We start from the raw sequence: 18,407 nt of genomic DNA on the forward strand, positions 1-18,407 counted from the left end.
TATCTTGCCTGGCAGCCGCTGGTTTAACAATTATAGTGAGAACTGTCAACTCTTTAATCTCCTATAATGCCCCTTTCAATAATCAATTTGAGTAGAATTTGAGTAGAATAAACTGAAAATTTTCATATTGTCCAGAAAATAACAATCACCAGCTTTTACTATATTTGGGTTCAAAATAAAAGTGTTTTTTTCATTGGATTTTTATTGGATTATATACCGGTGTTCTGATTTATTTTCTGAGATGACAATTTGTCCTCTTCAATAAATACATGTACTTTTATATAATTCCAAAAGGTTTAGCTCCTTTAGGAGAAAATATTTCATCTTCTTAGTCTGTCATCAGTATCGATTCCCCGGTTGTACGTGACTAGGAGTAGGGTAGCCTGTCCAACCTCGTGGGTTTTCTCCAGGTCCTCCAGTTTCCCCCCACTGCTAAAGACCCCTACGTGCAAGTGAATTATTTAAATAAAATTGAACCATGTGTTAGTCCCGAAATGACCTAATTTGTGTCGAGTGGACGTTAAACCCCATTTCTCTCTCTATCTCACTCTCTCTCTCTCACTCTCTCTCTCTCTCTCTCTCATCAGTATCCCAGTTGGTGCAGAACTGTAAGACTTAAACACCATTTTATTTTCTTGGCAAGAGTGGGCTATATATTTGTGAATTTTCGAACACATGAATTGTCTCTTCATTGTAAAATCAGGTTTGTTTTTTAACTGCCTCTTCTAAAGCAATCAGTTTCATTAACTAGATGTCAATCATGTAGTTAATTTACCTTTCCAAATGAAGAGTTGCAGGAGAGAAGGGTCAGCATTGATTGGTTGGCTAAGAGGAAGAATTAGAAGTTTAATTGCCAGAAGTTGATGCAACATTGATTTAATTTTCTTTATAAGATGGAAGCTTTCATTTCTCTACAGTTTCTTGATTGAATTTTCAATATAAGGAAATAGTTTCTTGTCGTTCATTTCATCAAACTTGTTTTTTTATGAATATTTGTTCGATCTAATGGAATTCTGATGGAAGCTGTCACTGGTGTACGTCACTGAAGATTTTTACATCCTGCGGGGAGATAAAATGGATCTGTATCTTCTTCCTATTTTAATTTTTAAATTTTAAAAATGGGTTAGGATTTTTTTGTCTTATTTTTAAAACTAGACATATAATATATTTAGATTAAAGTAGATAAAGTACAAGTGCGTTGTACATTTATATTTATGGTATAAATACATTAAAAATAGGTCCAGTTAAAAAAAATGAACCATTTTCACTTCTTCATTCTGATGTACATCAAATCGTAAGCTAGCTGTCTGCCCTTAATGGGTGTCTTCAGATGTTATATATAAGCTAGCTGTCTGCCCTTAATGGGTGTCTTCAGATGTTATATATAATATATCAGCTTTATTTTCGTCAAAATGACTAATTGAGGCCAGATATTCACAAGAACAATTTTGCATTAAAATTCTAAAGATAAAATCTTATGAGTTGGATGATTTTACAACCATTAACTGGTAGCAGACGTAAGATAATGATACGATCAAACATCTTAGTATTTTAAACTCTGTCAATATTCTGACTTTTCAACACAACAAAAGATGTGTTAGTTCCGCTAGCCGACAATTACATGGACTTCGGTTACTTCTTCACTTCTAACTCAATACTTACATGTCAGATATAAGGTCTTTATATTTTTTATGTGCCATCGAATAGATCTAGATTTTTGAAAGATAATTAAGAGGTTAGTCGTAAATATAATCCAATACACATTGATGGCAGGGAGATAATAGGAACATATCAATTGCTGGTCATAAAATTAAATTTATATGATATATCATGATGTTTATTGGTAAATTAAGTGTAAGTTAAAGATATGTATCTCATGATAAGTATTTAAAGAACTGTAAAAGGTAAATTTAATGGGCTCGGTGTTAAAACTACTTATATAACCTCATCTACATTTATACCCAAAGGTTACTTTATACATTTGCTTAATTCTAGATCAATCATGGAAAAAAATTCCCCTCCCTGTGATTAAATGGAATCCCCCGAGATCATTAAGCACCAAAAATGGTTGAAGATGAACATTTAATATATTCTTGAGAGTAAAGAACTTTAACACTATTAACACATACACCATTTGGCCATTAAGTAGAAACTTGAAAAAGTTGTTTGGCGTGGAGAAAATCAGATTGTCATTCAAATGGATCAATGATGGCTTCACAATGGACCCTCAAGTGGAGATTACTTATTTCGCGGATAAATAGACGATTGCTCTAAAGCCAGCACAAATCAATTCTAGGAAGGCGGTGATTGGATTATGTTTCTAAATTGCACGGACTCTATCAGCAATTACGCTGATTAGTAGCGCTAGTTTACAATCTTTTGCTACAATTGGGATGTGTGTGTGTTTACTTGCAGACGGCTAAAACAAATCTTTTCCAATTTTATTTTACAGACATCATTGTAAGTCATGATGGAAGGCAATTTCATTTAAATATTCAACAATTTTTCTTTAAATAACACACCAGACATCTTCTTATTTTGGTTGAAAGTCAAGAGAATTCTCCATTGATTGCGATCAAACACAAACAGAATAATGGGCTTGGTCAATATTTTGTTTCATTTCTTTCGTCCTAAAAATTATGACGAAAATTTAATTAGAAGACAATTATTTCATTTGATAGAAATTGTTTGACTGATCGTGTCAGATTTGTATTCTATGGAGGACATACACTTCACCAAATATTAATCATTATCTTTTGATTTCTTCTCTATGTGAAAAACATCAGAATTAAATGAATTACTTGTTCTATAGAATCAGACTGGATGAGAAAGCATACAATTGAGCCAGTTTTGTTGGGAGAGTCTTTTTTTTTTGCCTCTCCCTGGGAAAATGACACTTTTTTTCTTCCTTTCTACTTTACAGTGAAAGTGTAGCACGTGAGAGAATTGACACTTTGCTTCTCATATTTCAGTGAAAGTGTAAGACCTTTTTTGTCTCTTACTTCACAGTGGAAGATTACAGACCGTAATTAACTCTCAATGTCATCGATAGCCTGCGATATTTACTGGATTTGAATCTGATCTGCTGCTCAACGCTCATTAATGATTAAATCCAAAAATGGATAATCAAAACTATGTTTTTTATCATACCGACTTTAGTAATGTCGATCGAGGCTAGGCCTAAAATTCAAAAGCTAATATCTCGGTTCAGAGTGGAGCAATTTGACTGAAATTTTCAGTATATTCTCTTAACATTATCTAGTTTTTAACTATTATAGTGTGAACTGCCAGCTATTTATCTAATCTCCCATAATGCCCATTTAAATATTTAATCATGTTTTGAAAAGTCATTAAAACAATAAGATGGTATTCACTATTACAACCACGCATAGATTGAGATATCTCTGGTGTTGCAAATGTAAAACCGTAATTGTTTTTTACTAGCTTCTACCAGCCATTACACCATCATAAAACAAATATTGGACGACTAAGATTAATAATAAAAAAAGTGGACAAGGACTGTCAGTCGGCATGTTACAGGCATGCTAATCATTAACGTTAATGGTTGATTGAGTCAGTCGTAGAAAGATTTTATGTCCCTGCGGACCACAATCAGTTGATTACTCTCCAAATGGAAGAATTATGAATAAGGCATACAATATTAGCAGAAGATAGGACCGTTAATCAAATTCAGCAAGAAAAACCATAATCATAATTCCTCATCATTTAAAGAATTCTCCATAGACCATCGAAACAGATACCAAGATGAAATTTTAGAAGGTAATTTTGTCTTATCAGGATCATATTTGGTAGAAGACAGAAAAGAATTAAAGATGTTGAACGGAATTGATCATGGACCGACAGAATCCAATAAGTTATTCGTGGCTTATGCAAGGATCTTGTTGTCGTGAGCATGAGCAGTACGCGAGATTTATAGCCTCATATCTATTGAAATATGGGAGTGGGTTTACTTCTATCAACCAAAGTGCATTCAAGAGAAAAACAATTTAATCAAATCTGGCAGGAAATTTTCTCTCCGATATTTATTGCATTTTTCTGCCAGTACATGCAGAATTTCTGATCAGATTCATTCCTCGGCCCGAGTTATTCTCTAAATTTAGATTAATAAATTTCCTGTTTGGCTAGCTAAATGTCATTCTTCTACCAACATAAAATTTTTACTTGTTTAAAAAGGCTAAATTATTGTTTTGATGACAGTTAACTATCATTTGATATTAAATAACAACATTTTCTATCATGTCTCCTACATTAACCACATAATACCACAATCTCCACACAGTTTTCAACATGTATTGGAAGATTTTATGACTGTTTGTAATCTTCGTCAAGTGTCTACTAAAAGGGTCTGCTGATTTGTTTGCAATATTTATGACATTTTATTCACTGCACATCAGGCAAAAAGATTTTATGTTAAGAGAAGGTTCTCAGATGTATCCTAGGAAACAGTAGATTAGAAATCTGTTAAGACACAAGATGGGTTATTAAGATTTGATTATTAATTCTTATAGTTGTTTTTATGCTAAAACATTTTCTATGGCTCTATATTGTAGTCACCACTGTACATCGGTATGGCATTTGTTCAACTTTTTTTTTCTTCTGCACACACTTGACAAGCTTATTTTTTATTAGTCTTATTACGTGATGTCTTGATTATTAATTCTTATAGTTGTTTTTATGCTAAAACATTTTCTATGGCTCTTTTTTGTAGTCACCACTGTACATCGGTATGGCATTTGTTCAACTTTTTTTTTCTTCTGTACACACTTGACAAGCTTTTTATTAGTCTATAACATGATGTCCTGGATGGGAAGCGGTTTGTGACTGCCCACTAAAGTTATCAACATAATGGTTAATGTGTGCACGTTGTATCAGAAGGGCTAGCCTGAAGGTGGGTGTTTGATCCCTGCATTGGCCGAGAAAGTTCATCCAGATTTCCTGGTGTGGTTCCCCTTTGTCAGTGATGCAGGACGGAGGGCCTGACAAAGACAGCTGTCCCGTGTACACATTGGCATGCACGTAAAAGATCCCTTGACAGTTGGAATTCGATATAAGAGTAGGCCGCTGTCCGAGCAAAATTTCCCTCATAGCACACTGTATGGCGTATGCCCGTCTTCATTAGCCCAGTTCTGAGCAGAACAGTAGGACGTTAAACCCCATTTCATTTCATTTGTATCAGAAGGTCTGTCATTGAGTTGTGCAGAAGTGAATTATTGAAATAAAATTGAACCATATGTTAGTCTCAAAATGGCCTAGTTTTTGTCGAGTGGATGTTAAACCCCATTCCTCCCCCCCTCTCTCTCTCTGAAAGTCCAGAATCTTGAAAATAGAGCATGTATGAAAAAGTCTTCACATCAAGGGTTATGTTGCTCAGACAAATTATTATTAGTAGTATCCGCACATTTTGCAAATCAAACTGAATACATAACATGTCCAGTTTAAGGTAAGTGATGGTAAGCCAAATATAATTTGTATGCTAGATTTATAAAACTGAACTATATAAATTTGTATTTTATAGGGCCATCTGATGCACATGAATTTCAAGCTGAAACACGACAATTACTGGATATTGTAGCTAAATCTCTTTACTCAGAAAAAGAGGTACTCGTATAATTTTGTTTATTGCAGAATGTTATAATAATAATAATGATTATTAATTATAAAACACCATTTATTTCTGAATACAAAATAATCCTGATTAAAACACAGATCCTATTTCGTTTTGTTTTTTATAGTTCAAAATTTCGTTTAACGTACTTGTCTTAACTACTCTTATATAGCCCACGTTCTGGATGATGTGAGGGATTAGCCAATGATACGGTCTATTACGGCGAGTTTTTGACATGAGGTGCACGGAACTGTGGGTAAACTACTAGAAATGTCAACGCTGATTAATTGATCAATGTCTGACGTCATAGGGTCAAAAGCCGCTAGACGCGACCTTCCACTACAACTGGTCAAAGTATAAAAAAACGAAACGAAATATAGATCTGTATTTTAATCAAATTGTTTCAAAATAATTCAATAGTTGTACTAACAAAATAGACTGAAACGAATATGGTGAAATTATTTACCAGTTATCTCTATATTCCGTGAGTTGTACAAGAATTTTTGTCTTCCAGTAGATGTGTACATTAGAATAAGAAAATAGTTTGAGGAAGATATCTACTTACCCTGTAAATGTGATTTCATAATATTACCGTGAGCGTGAACCTCTTCCAAAAGTTGGCAGTAAAATAATTAATTAGTGCAGCTTTGTTTGAAAATAAAATATTAGCTGATTAGGGCTGTATTTATGGCATTATATATGGACCAACAGTAACCATAAATGTTAAACTTAAAAGAGCTGTTGTTAAATTTATCTATATGTTGTGCCTTGCTATCATTAACAAATTGTTAAAGAGACAAGACTTGGATGAAGGACTGTTAGTGGTACACCATATTATATATAAAACTGGTTATAAGTATGTAAATCGATGCTAAAATATGATGATATAGCCTATTTCAAGTATTTGCTTCTATGAAAAAAAGGAGGGTTGGATGGGCAAATGGTAAGCGCGTGCGCATTGTATCATAAGGTCTGTCATTGAGTCAACGGGGGTCATGGTGGCTAAGTGGGTAAAGACGCTGGCTCGCTAGCCTGGAGATCGGGTGTTCGATCCCTACTTTGGCCGAGAAAGTTCATCCAGATTTTCCGGCGTGGTTCCCCCTTGTCAGTGATGCAGGACAGAGGGCCTGGCAAGGACAGCGGTCTAGTCGTTCGGATGGGACAATTAACTGAGGTCCCGTGTACACATTGACGTACATGTAAAAGATACCTTGGCAGTTGGAATTTGATATAAGAGTAGGCCATAGTGCCACTGCCTGGGCAAAATTTCCCTCATGCCCAGTCGGAGGTTAAACCCCATTTCATTTCATGATTTGATATAATATTTCTTTAATTAAAGGTTTTTATTCGAGAGTTAATCTCTAATGCCAGTGATGCCCTGGAGAAGTTGCGTTATCTAGAATTAACTGGAGCAGATGTTTTAAGCAGCGACATACCATTAGAAATTCACATTAAAACTGATGATTCCAAGAAAACATTTACAGTTCAGGTTAGTGCAGAAAATATTTGCTTTAATTATCGTCAATGGTGAAAGTTAATTGTCGTTTTTTCTCATTTATTATATTCAGTGATGCATTGTTAATGTCAGAATTTCTACCTAATAAAATCACTTAAATGAAAATCCAATCAGTTTTTTTTGCCTGAGCAGCTGTATTTAGAGGAACACTTCTTTGCAATGATTTATTTTTATATTTTCTATCAGTTCAGAAAGATAAATCGTATAGTTCTTGAGCTAGAAATGACAGTCTCCTCAAGGCTACCTAGTGAACATAGATAGACTCTTTTAATACAGACAGAAGTACAGCACCACGCATTAGGCTTGGACAATCATTTCAATAAACGAATTGATGGCAATTCTTGTACGCCATTCGAGGTACATTCTAAATATTCCTACTATGTTCCAACTACATTCGAGCTGCATTCGAGAGCTAATAAACCCGGAATGTGCAAGAATCATTCCAGACGGGTTCGAAGCGCATCCAGACGGGTTCGAAGCATTCTAAGCATTTAAACAGCAGTTTTATAAAGCTGTCAGAATTTAAGCCAATTTGAAATTCCCTCCTGAATGTGGCACGAAATTTGAGAATTCTTCACTCAGACTAGTTCTTCTTGCTGATTCCGAATAAGTGTGATGGGGCCATTACATTAATTAAAATTTCTGTGCTTCTCATAAGAATCTACCTTAAAACAGTACATATTCTGTATTCAATGTACCCTTAAAGGGACATTGTCAAATTTGGTGAATTTGATATGTTTCAGTATTGGTGTACATGGAATTAAAAGGAACATGTCTGTGTTTATTTTACCCAGAAACAAGACAATCTGATTACAACATTGTTTTGTTTTTTATAGTTCAATTTACTGGCCAATAAAACAGTCTGTTGCAGCGAGATATTGCCGTGTGATGCACGGAACTGTGGGTATCCTACTAGAAACATCAATGCTGATTGGTTAATAAATGTCATGGGGTTAAAAGCCGCTCGTATGACCCCTGACGCGACCACCCACTACAACTGGTCATATCTTCATGTAGTAGAGGCCATTGAAAGTATAAAAAACGAAATGAAATATAGATCTGTATTTTAATCAGATTGGAAACAAGATAGAATGTTATTTGAGGAATTCACCTCCCCTTTCAATTTTTATTGCTTGAATCACTATAATAATTCAATAATGGCAATATATTGTGGATTTTTATATCTTTTAAATTAAAATAATGGAAATTTCAAATATCATTCAGCCCTACAACACATAACAGTTTACTAGAAGTGAACAAAAGAAAAACACAGACATTGAAAGTGTTAAAAAGCAGTGTGAAATCAATTTGGTATTCTGTAAACAGTTACATGGGTCCGTTTTCTGTAACATGTTATTTATGTTCACTTATGATTTACTTAGCTCTGAATAACAATTTGATTTGGATTTTGTGTTTAAATCAAATATCGTAATTAATGTATTGGAAGTTCAAATTGTAATAATTAATGTTTTGGAAGTTTAAATTGTAATAAACAACAACAATGTAATCTGTTTTTGAACCTGCTCCTTAAATTTTGTTTGTGAATATAGTAGTGTACCGGTATTTATGCTTAATTTTTGAATGATATTGACTACAAAGAGTAAAGTGAATACTTAGGGTGTACATCCAACTTTGTATGCATGCTAATTTACAGTTAAAAGGTGGTAAACTGAAATTATTGACATTTTATAAAATATCATGATATAGTGATTATATCGCGATATTTACAGAAAATAAAGCGATATTTGTTTCTAGGGATATCGCCCAGCTCAAGTGTATTCACCACTTAGTAAATTAATACTATCCCCACTCATCAGATCTATTCATTGGTTGAAAATATACAAACAGATTGACTTGAACATATCGGACATTGTATAAAACTTATATTCTGAAATTTAACAATCAATTTCTCCTGCAAGTCCTACAATCTTATAAAGATTTGGGGCTAGAACTTTTGCTTTCTCAGCAGCTATGTTAATCTATAGCACTCTCTTCCATTTCAACTCCCTCTTGTATTGTATTTAAATGTTAGCACTTTGACCAAATCATCATCATTATCATTGTAACCATCCTCCCATGAGGGTTTTCTAATTTAAGGGTTTTAAAGAGGTTTTAATTATAATAGAGTTATAAGTGAATGTGTTATGAATGATATTTGTTGGTTTACAGGATACGGGTCTTGGACTAACAAAAGAAGAACTTATAGAAAACCTAGGAACTATTGCCAAGTCAGGCTCAAAGGTATTCATACTTTTTAACATTATTGAAATGACAGAAATGTATGTTTTTAATTTTAAAAACTATTTTTTTCAATATTTACTTTTTATTGTTAAATTTGTCGACAAGTAGAATATGAAGGTAGCTTGATTCATTATGTTGTTTGGCAGACACATTTGATTTAAATAGTCTTATTTAAAGGGGGACAACTCTACCAATGAATGTCAGTTTAGATACAAGAGATTTCGTTTGCTAACATATAACTGAATACAAATCAGTATTAGTATTAATAATGGTTTTGAGCAGACTCCTATTTTATTATAATCTCAATTTTTATTTTTTGTTTCAATTGAAGGCTTTCTTAGAACAGCTGAAAGGTAATTCACCAGGCAATGTATCAAGTACTTTGATTGGACAATTTGGTGTTGGGTTTTATTCAGCGTTTATGGTAGGTGATAAAGTGGAAGTATTTACACAAAGTTATAAACCTGATGAACCAGCTTATAGATGGGCATCAGATGGGTAAGTTATACAAATATTACAGGGGGGTTGGATGGCCCAATGGTTAGCGCGTGCGTGCCGTGTCATAAGGTCTGTCATGGAGTCAACTGGCGTGGTTTCAATTCCTCGGTTGTACATGACAAGGAGTAGGGTCGCCTGTCCAACCTCATGGGTTTTCTCCGGGTCCCCTGCGCGCAACCGAATTATTGAAATAAAATTGAACCATGTGTTAGTCCCGAAATGACCTAGCTTGTGTCGATAGGACGTTAAACCCCATCTCTCTCTCTCTCTCTCTCTCTCTCTCTCTCCAAATATTACAATAAAAACTTAAAATAACAGGGCAAAATGCTTGGGAAAGAATGTGAAGTAAGTTTTTGAGTAATCTAAGTATAGTTTCATTACATCAATACCTTGACTAACCAGAGATAAGCAGTATGATTTCTGATTTCTGGATACTATTCTAAAACATAAATGTGCAATTAATTAATTGATACCATCTTTTTCTTTTGGGATTGCGGCTGGAAACATCAGCCTTACTGTTGACTTTTTTTTAATTAACTCAAATATAAATGTCATTGGTCAATCATCAGTGATTCCTTGCGGACAGTCTACAATCTGATTAAATACAGATCCTGTTTTGTTTTGTTTTTTATAGTTCAAAATTTTGTTTTACTTGTCTTTACTACACTAGTATCTGGAAGAGTTGTTATATAACCCGCGTTCTGGATGATGTGAGGGATTAGCCAATGAAACGGTCTGTTACGGCAACTTTTTGGCGTGAGGTGCATAGAACTGTGGTTAACCCACTAGAAACACCATCCCTGATTGGTTAACCAAATATGATAGGGTCAAAGGCAGCTTGTATTGATCTGTATTTGAATCAGATTGGACAGTCTAGAGACCAAGCAAGACGGTTCCCAACATTTTGAATTTCATTACGTTTGATTATTGACATGATAATAATATGTTTTATAGGTCAGGAACGTATGAAATTAGTGACATGATAATAATATGATAATAATTAGTGACATGTTAATAATATGTTTTATAGGTCAGGAACGTATGAAATTAGTGACATGATAATAATATGATAATAATTAGTGACATGTTAATAATATGTTTTATAGGTCAGGAACATATGAAATTAGTGACATGATAATAATATGATAATAATTAGTGACATGTTAATAATATGTTTTATAGGTCAGGAACGTATGAAATTAGTGACATGATAATAATATGATAATAATTAGTGACATGATAATAATATGTTTTATAGGTCAGGAACATATGAAATTAGTGAAGCTGAAGGTGTTAAAAGAGGTACAAAGATTGTGGTACATCTGAAAGGAGATTGTTATGACTTTTCAAAAGAAGATATCATTCAAGGTATGAGATATCTGATTTTATATACAGAACATAACTAACGGTCTATTCGTATCTTTTGGTGGGTTGGATGCGCGCTGTATCATAATGTCTGTCATTGAGTCAACTGGCGTGGTTTCGATTCTGTCCAACCTTGTGGGTTTTCTCGGGGTCCTCCAATTTCCTCACTCTGCTAAAGACCCCTAAGCGCAAGAAAATTATTGAAATAAAATTGAACCATATGTTAGTCCCGAAATGACCTAGTTGTGTCAAGTGGATGTTAAGCCCCATTTCTCTCTCTTTTTCTCTCTGGAAAACAACCAAAAAAACGCCAAAGGGATGATGTTACTGCTCACATGTCAGAGACATGTTTATCCAGACACAAATTGATTGCGAACCCAGAAGCTTGTCTCCAACCCCTACAGACAACTGGATGATTGTGACAAGAATAGAGTGTGGTAAGAATTAACTAATTTAATCTTTATATATTTTAGGAATTGTAAAGAAATACAGTAATTTTGTTGGTGTTCCCATCTTTTTAAATGGTAAACGAGCAAATATTATACAGGTAAAAATTAAAACTACCTTTTAGTCATGTTGAGTCTGATTTCATTATTCAATTCAACAAATACAAAGTACTTGTCTAAATCCATTTACATAGTAGGACAAAATGTCATTTTGATTGGCAGAATGGAAATCAAACATTTTTGCATGTGCCTTAAACATGTGGTTTGAAAGATAACGGCAAAATAAAAAACATCAAAATGACTGTAAGGTTTAATTTAATTAGACACTAAATTGAGTACAAGGTAGTTTTAGAATGTACAGTCGAAATGCTCTGGTCCAGCTTTCTTTTTATTCTCCATTTAAATAAATATAACACATAATAATTATTACACATAATAAATATTACACATAATAAATATTACACATAATAAATATAACACATAATAATTATTACACATAATAAATATTACACATAATAAATATTACACATAATAAATATTACACATAATAAATATTACACATAATAAATATTACACATAATAAATATTACACATAATAATTATTACACATAATAATTATTACACATAATAAATATTACACATAATAAATATCACACATAATAAGTATTACACATAATAAGTATTACACATAATAAATATAACACATAATGATTATTACACATAATGGATATTACATATAATAAATATTAGACATAATAAATATAACACATAATAAATATTACACATAATAAATATAACACATAATAATTATTACACATAATGAATATTACACATAATAAATATTACACATAATAAATATAACACATAATAAATATTACACATAATGATTATTACACATAATAATTATTACACATAATAAATATTACACATAATAAATATCACACATAATAAGTATTACACATAATAAATATAACACATAATGATTATTACACATAATAATATTACACATAATAATTATTACACATAATAAATATTACACATAATAAATATTACATATAATAATTATTACACATAATAAATATTACACATAATAAATATTACACATAATAATTATTACACATAATAAATATTATACATAATAAATATTACACATAATGAATATTACACATAATAATTATTACACATAATAAATATAACACATAATAATTATTACACATAATGAATATTACACATAATAAATATTACACATAATAAATGTTACATGTAATGAATGTTACATGTAATGAATATTACACCTAATAAATATCACGCATAATAAATATTATACATAATGAATTTTACACATAATGAATGTTACACATAATAAATATTTAATATACATATGACAAATATTTAATATACATAATTTATATAACACATAATGCATATTAAACATACTGAATATTTAATATACACATAATGAAGCCTTAATATACATAATTCATATCACACATAATGTTTTTTTCCACAGTAAAGCTTGGGAAACCTGTAACATTTGCAATTCTTTTTCAATTTTATTTTAAATGACAACCAGGCTCCGAGTTCTCAAACTTTAAATTAAGAATTTACTCAAAATTGTTTGCCTTATTTTAACTAACATATAGCCCTTTATAAAACTGTTGTTGGTTTAATGTATCAAATACATCAATAAGAATCTATGTGCAAAGAATTGAGTTTATATTTTGGTTATAATTATAGCTATTATTAAACTTTTAACAGGCTTTATGGATGAATGACCCTAAAGATATTACTGATGATATGCATGAAGAATTTTATCGTTTTATCGCCAATGCATATGATAAACCTAGATATCACATGCATTATAAAACAGATGCACCATTGAATATTCGAGCTTTGTTCTATGTTCCTGAATACAAACCTAGTAAGTACTAGTAAATCATCTTGAAATCTAGCTAATGGCCTTAATTTGTCTTACTCAGCTATTTTCAATAACAAGCAAACCCTTGTCAACATCTGCTTATTCTCCCGCTCTGAATTAAATAAGAGAGCTATATAAAAAGGGACTCTATCCATCCATCTTTCTGAAATGAAATGAAATGGGGTTTAATGTCCTACTGTTCTGCTCCAACTGGGCTATTGAAGATTGGCATATGCCATACAGTGGGCTATGAGGGAAATTTTGCCCGAGCAGGGGCACTATGGCCTACTCTTATATCAAATTTCAACTGCCAAGGGATTTTTAACATGCACTCCAATTTATGCATGGGACCTCTGTTTTTCGGTCCTGCACCACTGACAAGGGGAAACCACGTCTGGAAATCCTGATGATCTTTCTTGGCCAGTGCAGGAATCGAACATGCAACCTCCAGGCTTGCGAGCCAGCATCTTACCCACTTAGCCACCTTGCCTCCCCATCCATCTTTCTGTCCATATTTTGTTTTCAGAACATTATATACAATTATAGATTTATTTACTAAAACAGTGAGTACTATGATTGTATTGACACTCTATTTTCAGCCATGTTTGATTTAAGTCGTGAAATAGAGAGTTCTGTGACATTATACAGTAGAAAAGTTATGATCACTCCAAATGCAAACACAATTTTACCAAAATGGTTACGTTTTGTGAAAGGTAAGATTTTTTAAAAGTGAAAGTAAAAGAATTGTTATCAAAGCAACAGTTAAATTTTTTTTAATGTATTACAAATGTAATGTTTGAATGATATGGATATATTTCTTAGATAAAACATAATATTGATGAAAGACTTCTGCTATAGGTACAATTTGATTAAAACACAGATCCTATTTCGTTTCGTTTTTTATAGTTCAAAATTCCGTTTTACTTGTCTTTACTACACTGGGATCTGGAAGAGCTGTTATATAACTTCCGTTCTGGTTGATGTGATGGATTAGCTCTTGGCGTGTGGTGCACGGAACTGTGGTTAATCAAATGTCTGATGTCATAAGGTCAATAGCCACTCGTATGACCCCCAACACGACCTTCCACAACAATTGGTCAGATGTTTATGTATAAAAATGTGAAACGGAATATAGATCTGTATTTTAATGAGATTGTTACTGTGATAAGATTTTTATCTTTAAGACTATTATATTTCTTATTATAGGTGTTGTTGATAGTGAAGATATACCATTAAATCTGAGTAGAGAATTATTACAAGACAGTGCTTTAATCAGGTTATTATAAATCTTTATTTCATGGTTCACTTTAAAAAGTATTGTCGCATTAAAGATGTAATAAAGCTGAAAAAAGACTGTTTATTAATTCAAAATAATACTCAACCTGATATACTACAATAAACAGTGTTTAAGTGTTATTTAATGGTTGAGAGCGCGACATTGCGTAATATATTGAAACAACATTAGGGACATTAGTCCCCGAGTTTTCATTTCAATATATTATGCAATGTCTTAAGCTGGCTTTGCAATAAAATAAGTCAGGCGGGTTCAAAATTTCAACTAGTATAAATAATGTACGCTTGGCACAATGGCCGTACCATTATTTGAAATAATGATACGCCAACATCAGGGGATGACGTCACATCTGTGTTTTAAGCACTGTTCAATAGATACACAGCAATGTATAAATTCTTTATTGCACATATCACATCATATTGTACATAGTAAAAAACACATGTAACATCGGCTCTGTCGTATACATGTCATACTCATCGATCTGCACTAGATTTCCTCAAGATCACATGACTTGTATGGTAGATTATAACTGACAAGCACATCAGAGATAGTTATAACAACTGAAATGCAGTTTTTAGTTTTAAATTGTGATGATGATTGATTTAAACATTGATCTGTATGAAATAATTGATTTATATTTCAGGAAATTAAGACTAGTATTAACAAACAGAATTATCAAGTTTTTTATTGATCAAGCTAAGAAAGATAATGAGAAATATATGAAGTTTTATGAAGATTATGGCTTGTTTTTTAGAGAAGGAATTGTTACAACTACAGAACAAGATCAAAGGGTAATGCATTCTTACATAAACCTAACAACATTGAGGATGTTAAAATTAAATTGATTACGAGTGTGAAGTACACTACGGTATATGACTAATTATAGCATGTGAATTGAATACCTCTAGGGTATATTACCAATTATTGTAGAAAAAAAATCCCAACCTACCCTGGAAGAATAATCTGTAAACAGGTTTAAAGAAAAACTTTCAGAATAACAATAAATTCCCCTGTATGTATTCAAAGCCGCCCCCGACTATCAGACCGCAAGTTATTCCGTGAAGAATATACCCCAGAGATCAAAGAGATTTACCATTATAGGTTTATAATGGTTAATATTGAATAGTGAATATTTCCTTTCCAGGAAGAAATATCAAAGTTGTTGCGTTTTGAATCCTCAAATTTACCTGAAGGAGAGAGAACCAGTTTACAAGAATATGCTAGTAGAATGAAAGCAGGTGCTAGAAATATTTATTTCTTATCAGCACCAAGGTAATATATATAAATTTTGTAAATCTAAATAAACAATAGGAGTTATGTCCCTTCAGCAGTGTGCTGAAAATGTGTGACCCATGCTGGCAAAATAAGTGGGAATGTGCAAAGTCTAATAATGAGATAGTGACAAAACAAGTGAAAATATTGATTTTGATCGAAATTGAGATTTTAATAAAAATGGGTCTATAAATATACTATCGATCCACCCAAAAGATCAAAATAGCAATAAATCATTTTAAAACACCTTTACTTGGACATTTTGTAAGAGTACCATTTTCATACACATCTTTCTTTTTTTTTAGAATTCTCAGCGAAATAAGTTATTTTTTCTGCTTGTAGCGGGACGATCGGCCAATCCTGGGGGGGGGGGGGAAGGGGGGGGAGTGCCCGAATGGTCTGTCATTGAGTCAATTGGCCTGGTTTCGATTCCCTGGTTGTACATGACAAGGAGTAAGGGTCGTCTGTTCAACCTCTTGGGTTTTCTCTGTGTCCTCAGGTTTCCCTCCACTGCTAAAAAACCCTACGCGCAAGCGAATTATAGAAAAAAATTGAACCATATGTTAGTCCTGAAGTGACCTAGTTTGTCTCGAGTGGACGTTAAACTCCCTTTCTCTCTCTTTTTTTAATAAATCCATCTGGATTATTATTTATTTTTGTAGTCGTCACCTGGCAGAAACATCACCTTATTATGAAGCGTTAAGGAAGAAAGATGTAGAAGTATTATTTTTATACGAGGCATATGATGAGTTAGTGTTGATGAATCTTGGACAGTTTGATAAGAAAAATATGAGGTCGGTAGAAAATGAACTAGCAGATGATAAAGAGGATACTAATGCCGTAGATTTGAATGGTATGTTAATTGATTCTTATTTATTTATCAAAAACTCAGCTAGTTTCCATTTTCTTTGCACATTACAATGTTAAGGCATGTACACACCATTATAGAAGAAAGTAATAAATTATGTGTAGGCTCTCGACTGTCTTAAGGCATGTACACACCATTATAGAAGAAAGTAATAAATGTCTTAAGGCATGTACACACCATTATAGAAGAAAGTAATAAATGTCTTAAGGTATGTACACACCAAGAGATATTCACTAAGATGTATAATCATTGATCTGTGGCAAATTATGAGGCTCAACATATAATCCCTGATGTTTCATTGACTAACAATCCATGCATGCTATCCAAATACACACCTTTAATTGGAGCCACGGTGGCTAAGTAGGTAAGACACTGGCTCGCTAGCCTGGAGGTCGCGTGTTTGATCCCTGTATTGGCTGAGAAAGTTCATCAGGATTTTCCGGCGTGGTTTCCCCTTGCCAGTCGTGCAGGACGGAGGGCCTGACAAGGACAGCTGTCTCGTCGTTTGAATGGGACGGAAAACCAAGGACCCTTGTATACATTGGCATGCACATAAAATATCCCTTGGCAGTTGTAATTTGATATAAGAGTAGGCCATAGTGCCACTTGCCGGGCAAAATTTCCCTCATAGCACACTGTATGGTATATGCCCGTCTTCATTAGCCCAGTCGGAGCAGAACAGTAGGGCGTAAATCCCCATTTCATTTCACACTTTTAATATGGAAATTGTTAATGTATTTGATGGGAGGCCACTGAGCTCCTATCCACGCAACCTTATCAGTATAATGGGGAAATGTTAAATAAACATCTCTGAATTATTGGTGTTAAAATTTAAACTGAAATTGTTTTTTGTTTTTTTATGTAGATAAAGAAAGTTTAGTACAGACTGAAGCCGATAGTCTCACTGATTGGTTACTAACAGTTTTAACTAATAAAGTTAATAAAATAAAGGTAAATATTTTTTCTAGCATTCTGTAGCCAAGTTTGGTGAAATTCTTTATGTCAGCACTTAAACATACATTATGCAAGAGGTAAATCTGTCTATTACACGTCTTTCTTTAGGCCTGAAATGTTACATAAATTATTAATTAGACATTTATTAGCATGAAAAGACCAAAATCAACTCTCAATGCCATCTTATGTGTACGAATTTCATTGGATTTGAATCCTATCTGCTTTTCAACGTCAGTTGATGATTAAACACAAAAATGGATAATCAAGACTTTGGTACTTATCGTGACAGCGGTAACAATGACATTTGAGGCTACAAAGATTTTAAAATAAGGTTTTCTCAGCATAGAGTGAAGCAGTTTGACTGAAATTTTCAGCATATTCCATTTACATCATCTGGTCTTTAACTATT

The 18,407-nt window shown here is 32.9% G+C and overlaps 1 protein-coding gene across 1 annotated transcript in view; it reads left to right on the top strand.

Annotated features, from left to right (window-relative positions):
• The window catches only part of LOC126830385 (heat shock protein 75 kDa, mitochondrial), a 23,599-nt gene extending 7,850 nt beyond the window's left edge, over positions 1-15,749 (top strand). The window contains exons 3-12 of the mRNA XM_050560769.1: positions 5,537-5,619; positions 6,966-7,115; positions 9,312-9,383; positions 9,715-9,881; positions 11,140-11,249; positions 11,720-11,793; positions 13,451-13,613; positions 14,210-14,323; positions 14,817-14,886; positions 15,548-15,749. Coding sequence (XP_050416726.1) covers positions 5,537-5,619; positions 6,966-7,115; positions 9,312-9,383; positions 9,715-9,881; positions 11,140-11,249; positions 11,720-11,793; positions 13,451-13,613; positions 14,210-14,323; positions 14,817-14,886; positions 15,548-15,749 — 1,205 coding nt within the window. The remainder of the gene's footprint in view (positions 1-5,536; positions 5,620-6,965; positions 7,116-9,311; positions 9,384-9,714; positions 9,882-11,139; positions 11,250-11,719; positions 11,794-13,450; positions 13,614-14,209; positions 14,324-14,816; positions 14,887-15,547) is intronic.
• The last annotated feature ends 2,658 nt before the right edge of the window (positions 15,750-18,407 follow it).

Source organism: Patella vulgata, chromosome 8 (genome assembly GCF_932274485.2).
Source record: "Patella vulgata chromosome 8, xgPatVulg1.2, whole genome shotgun sequence".
NCBI classification, from domain to species: Eukaryota; Metazoa; Mollusca; class Gastropoda; family Patellidae; genus Patella; species Patella vulgata.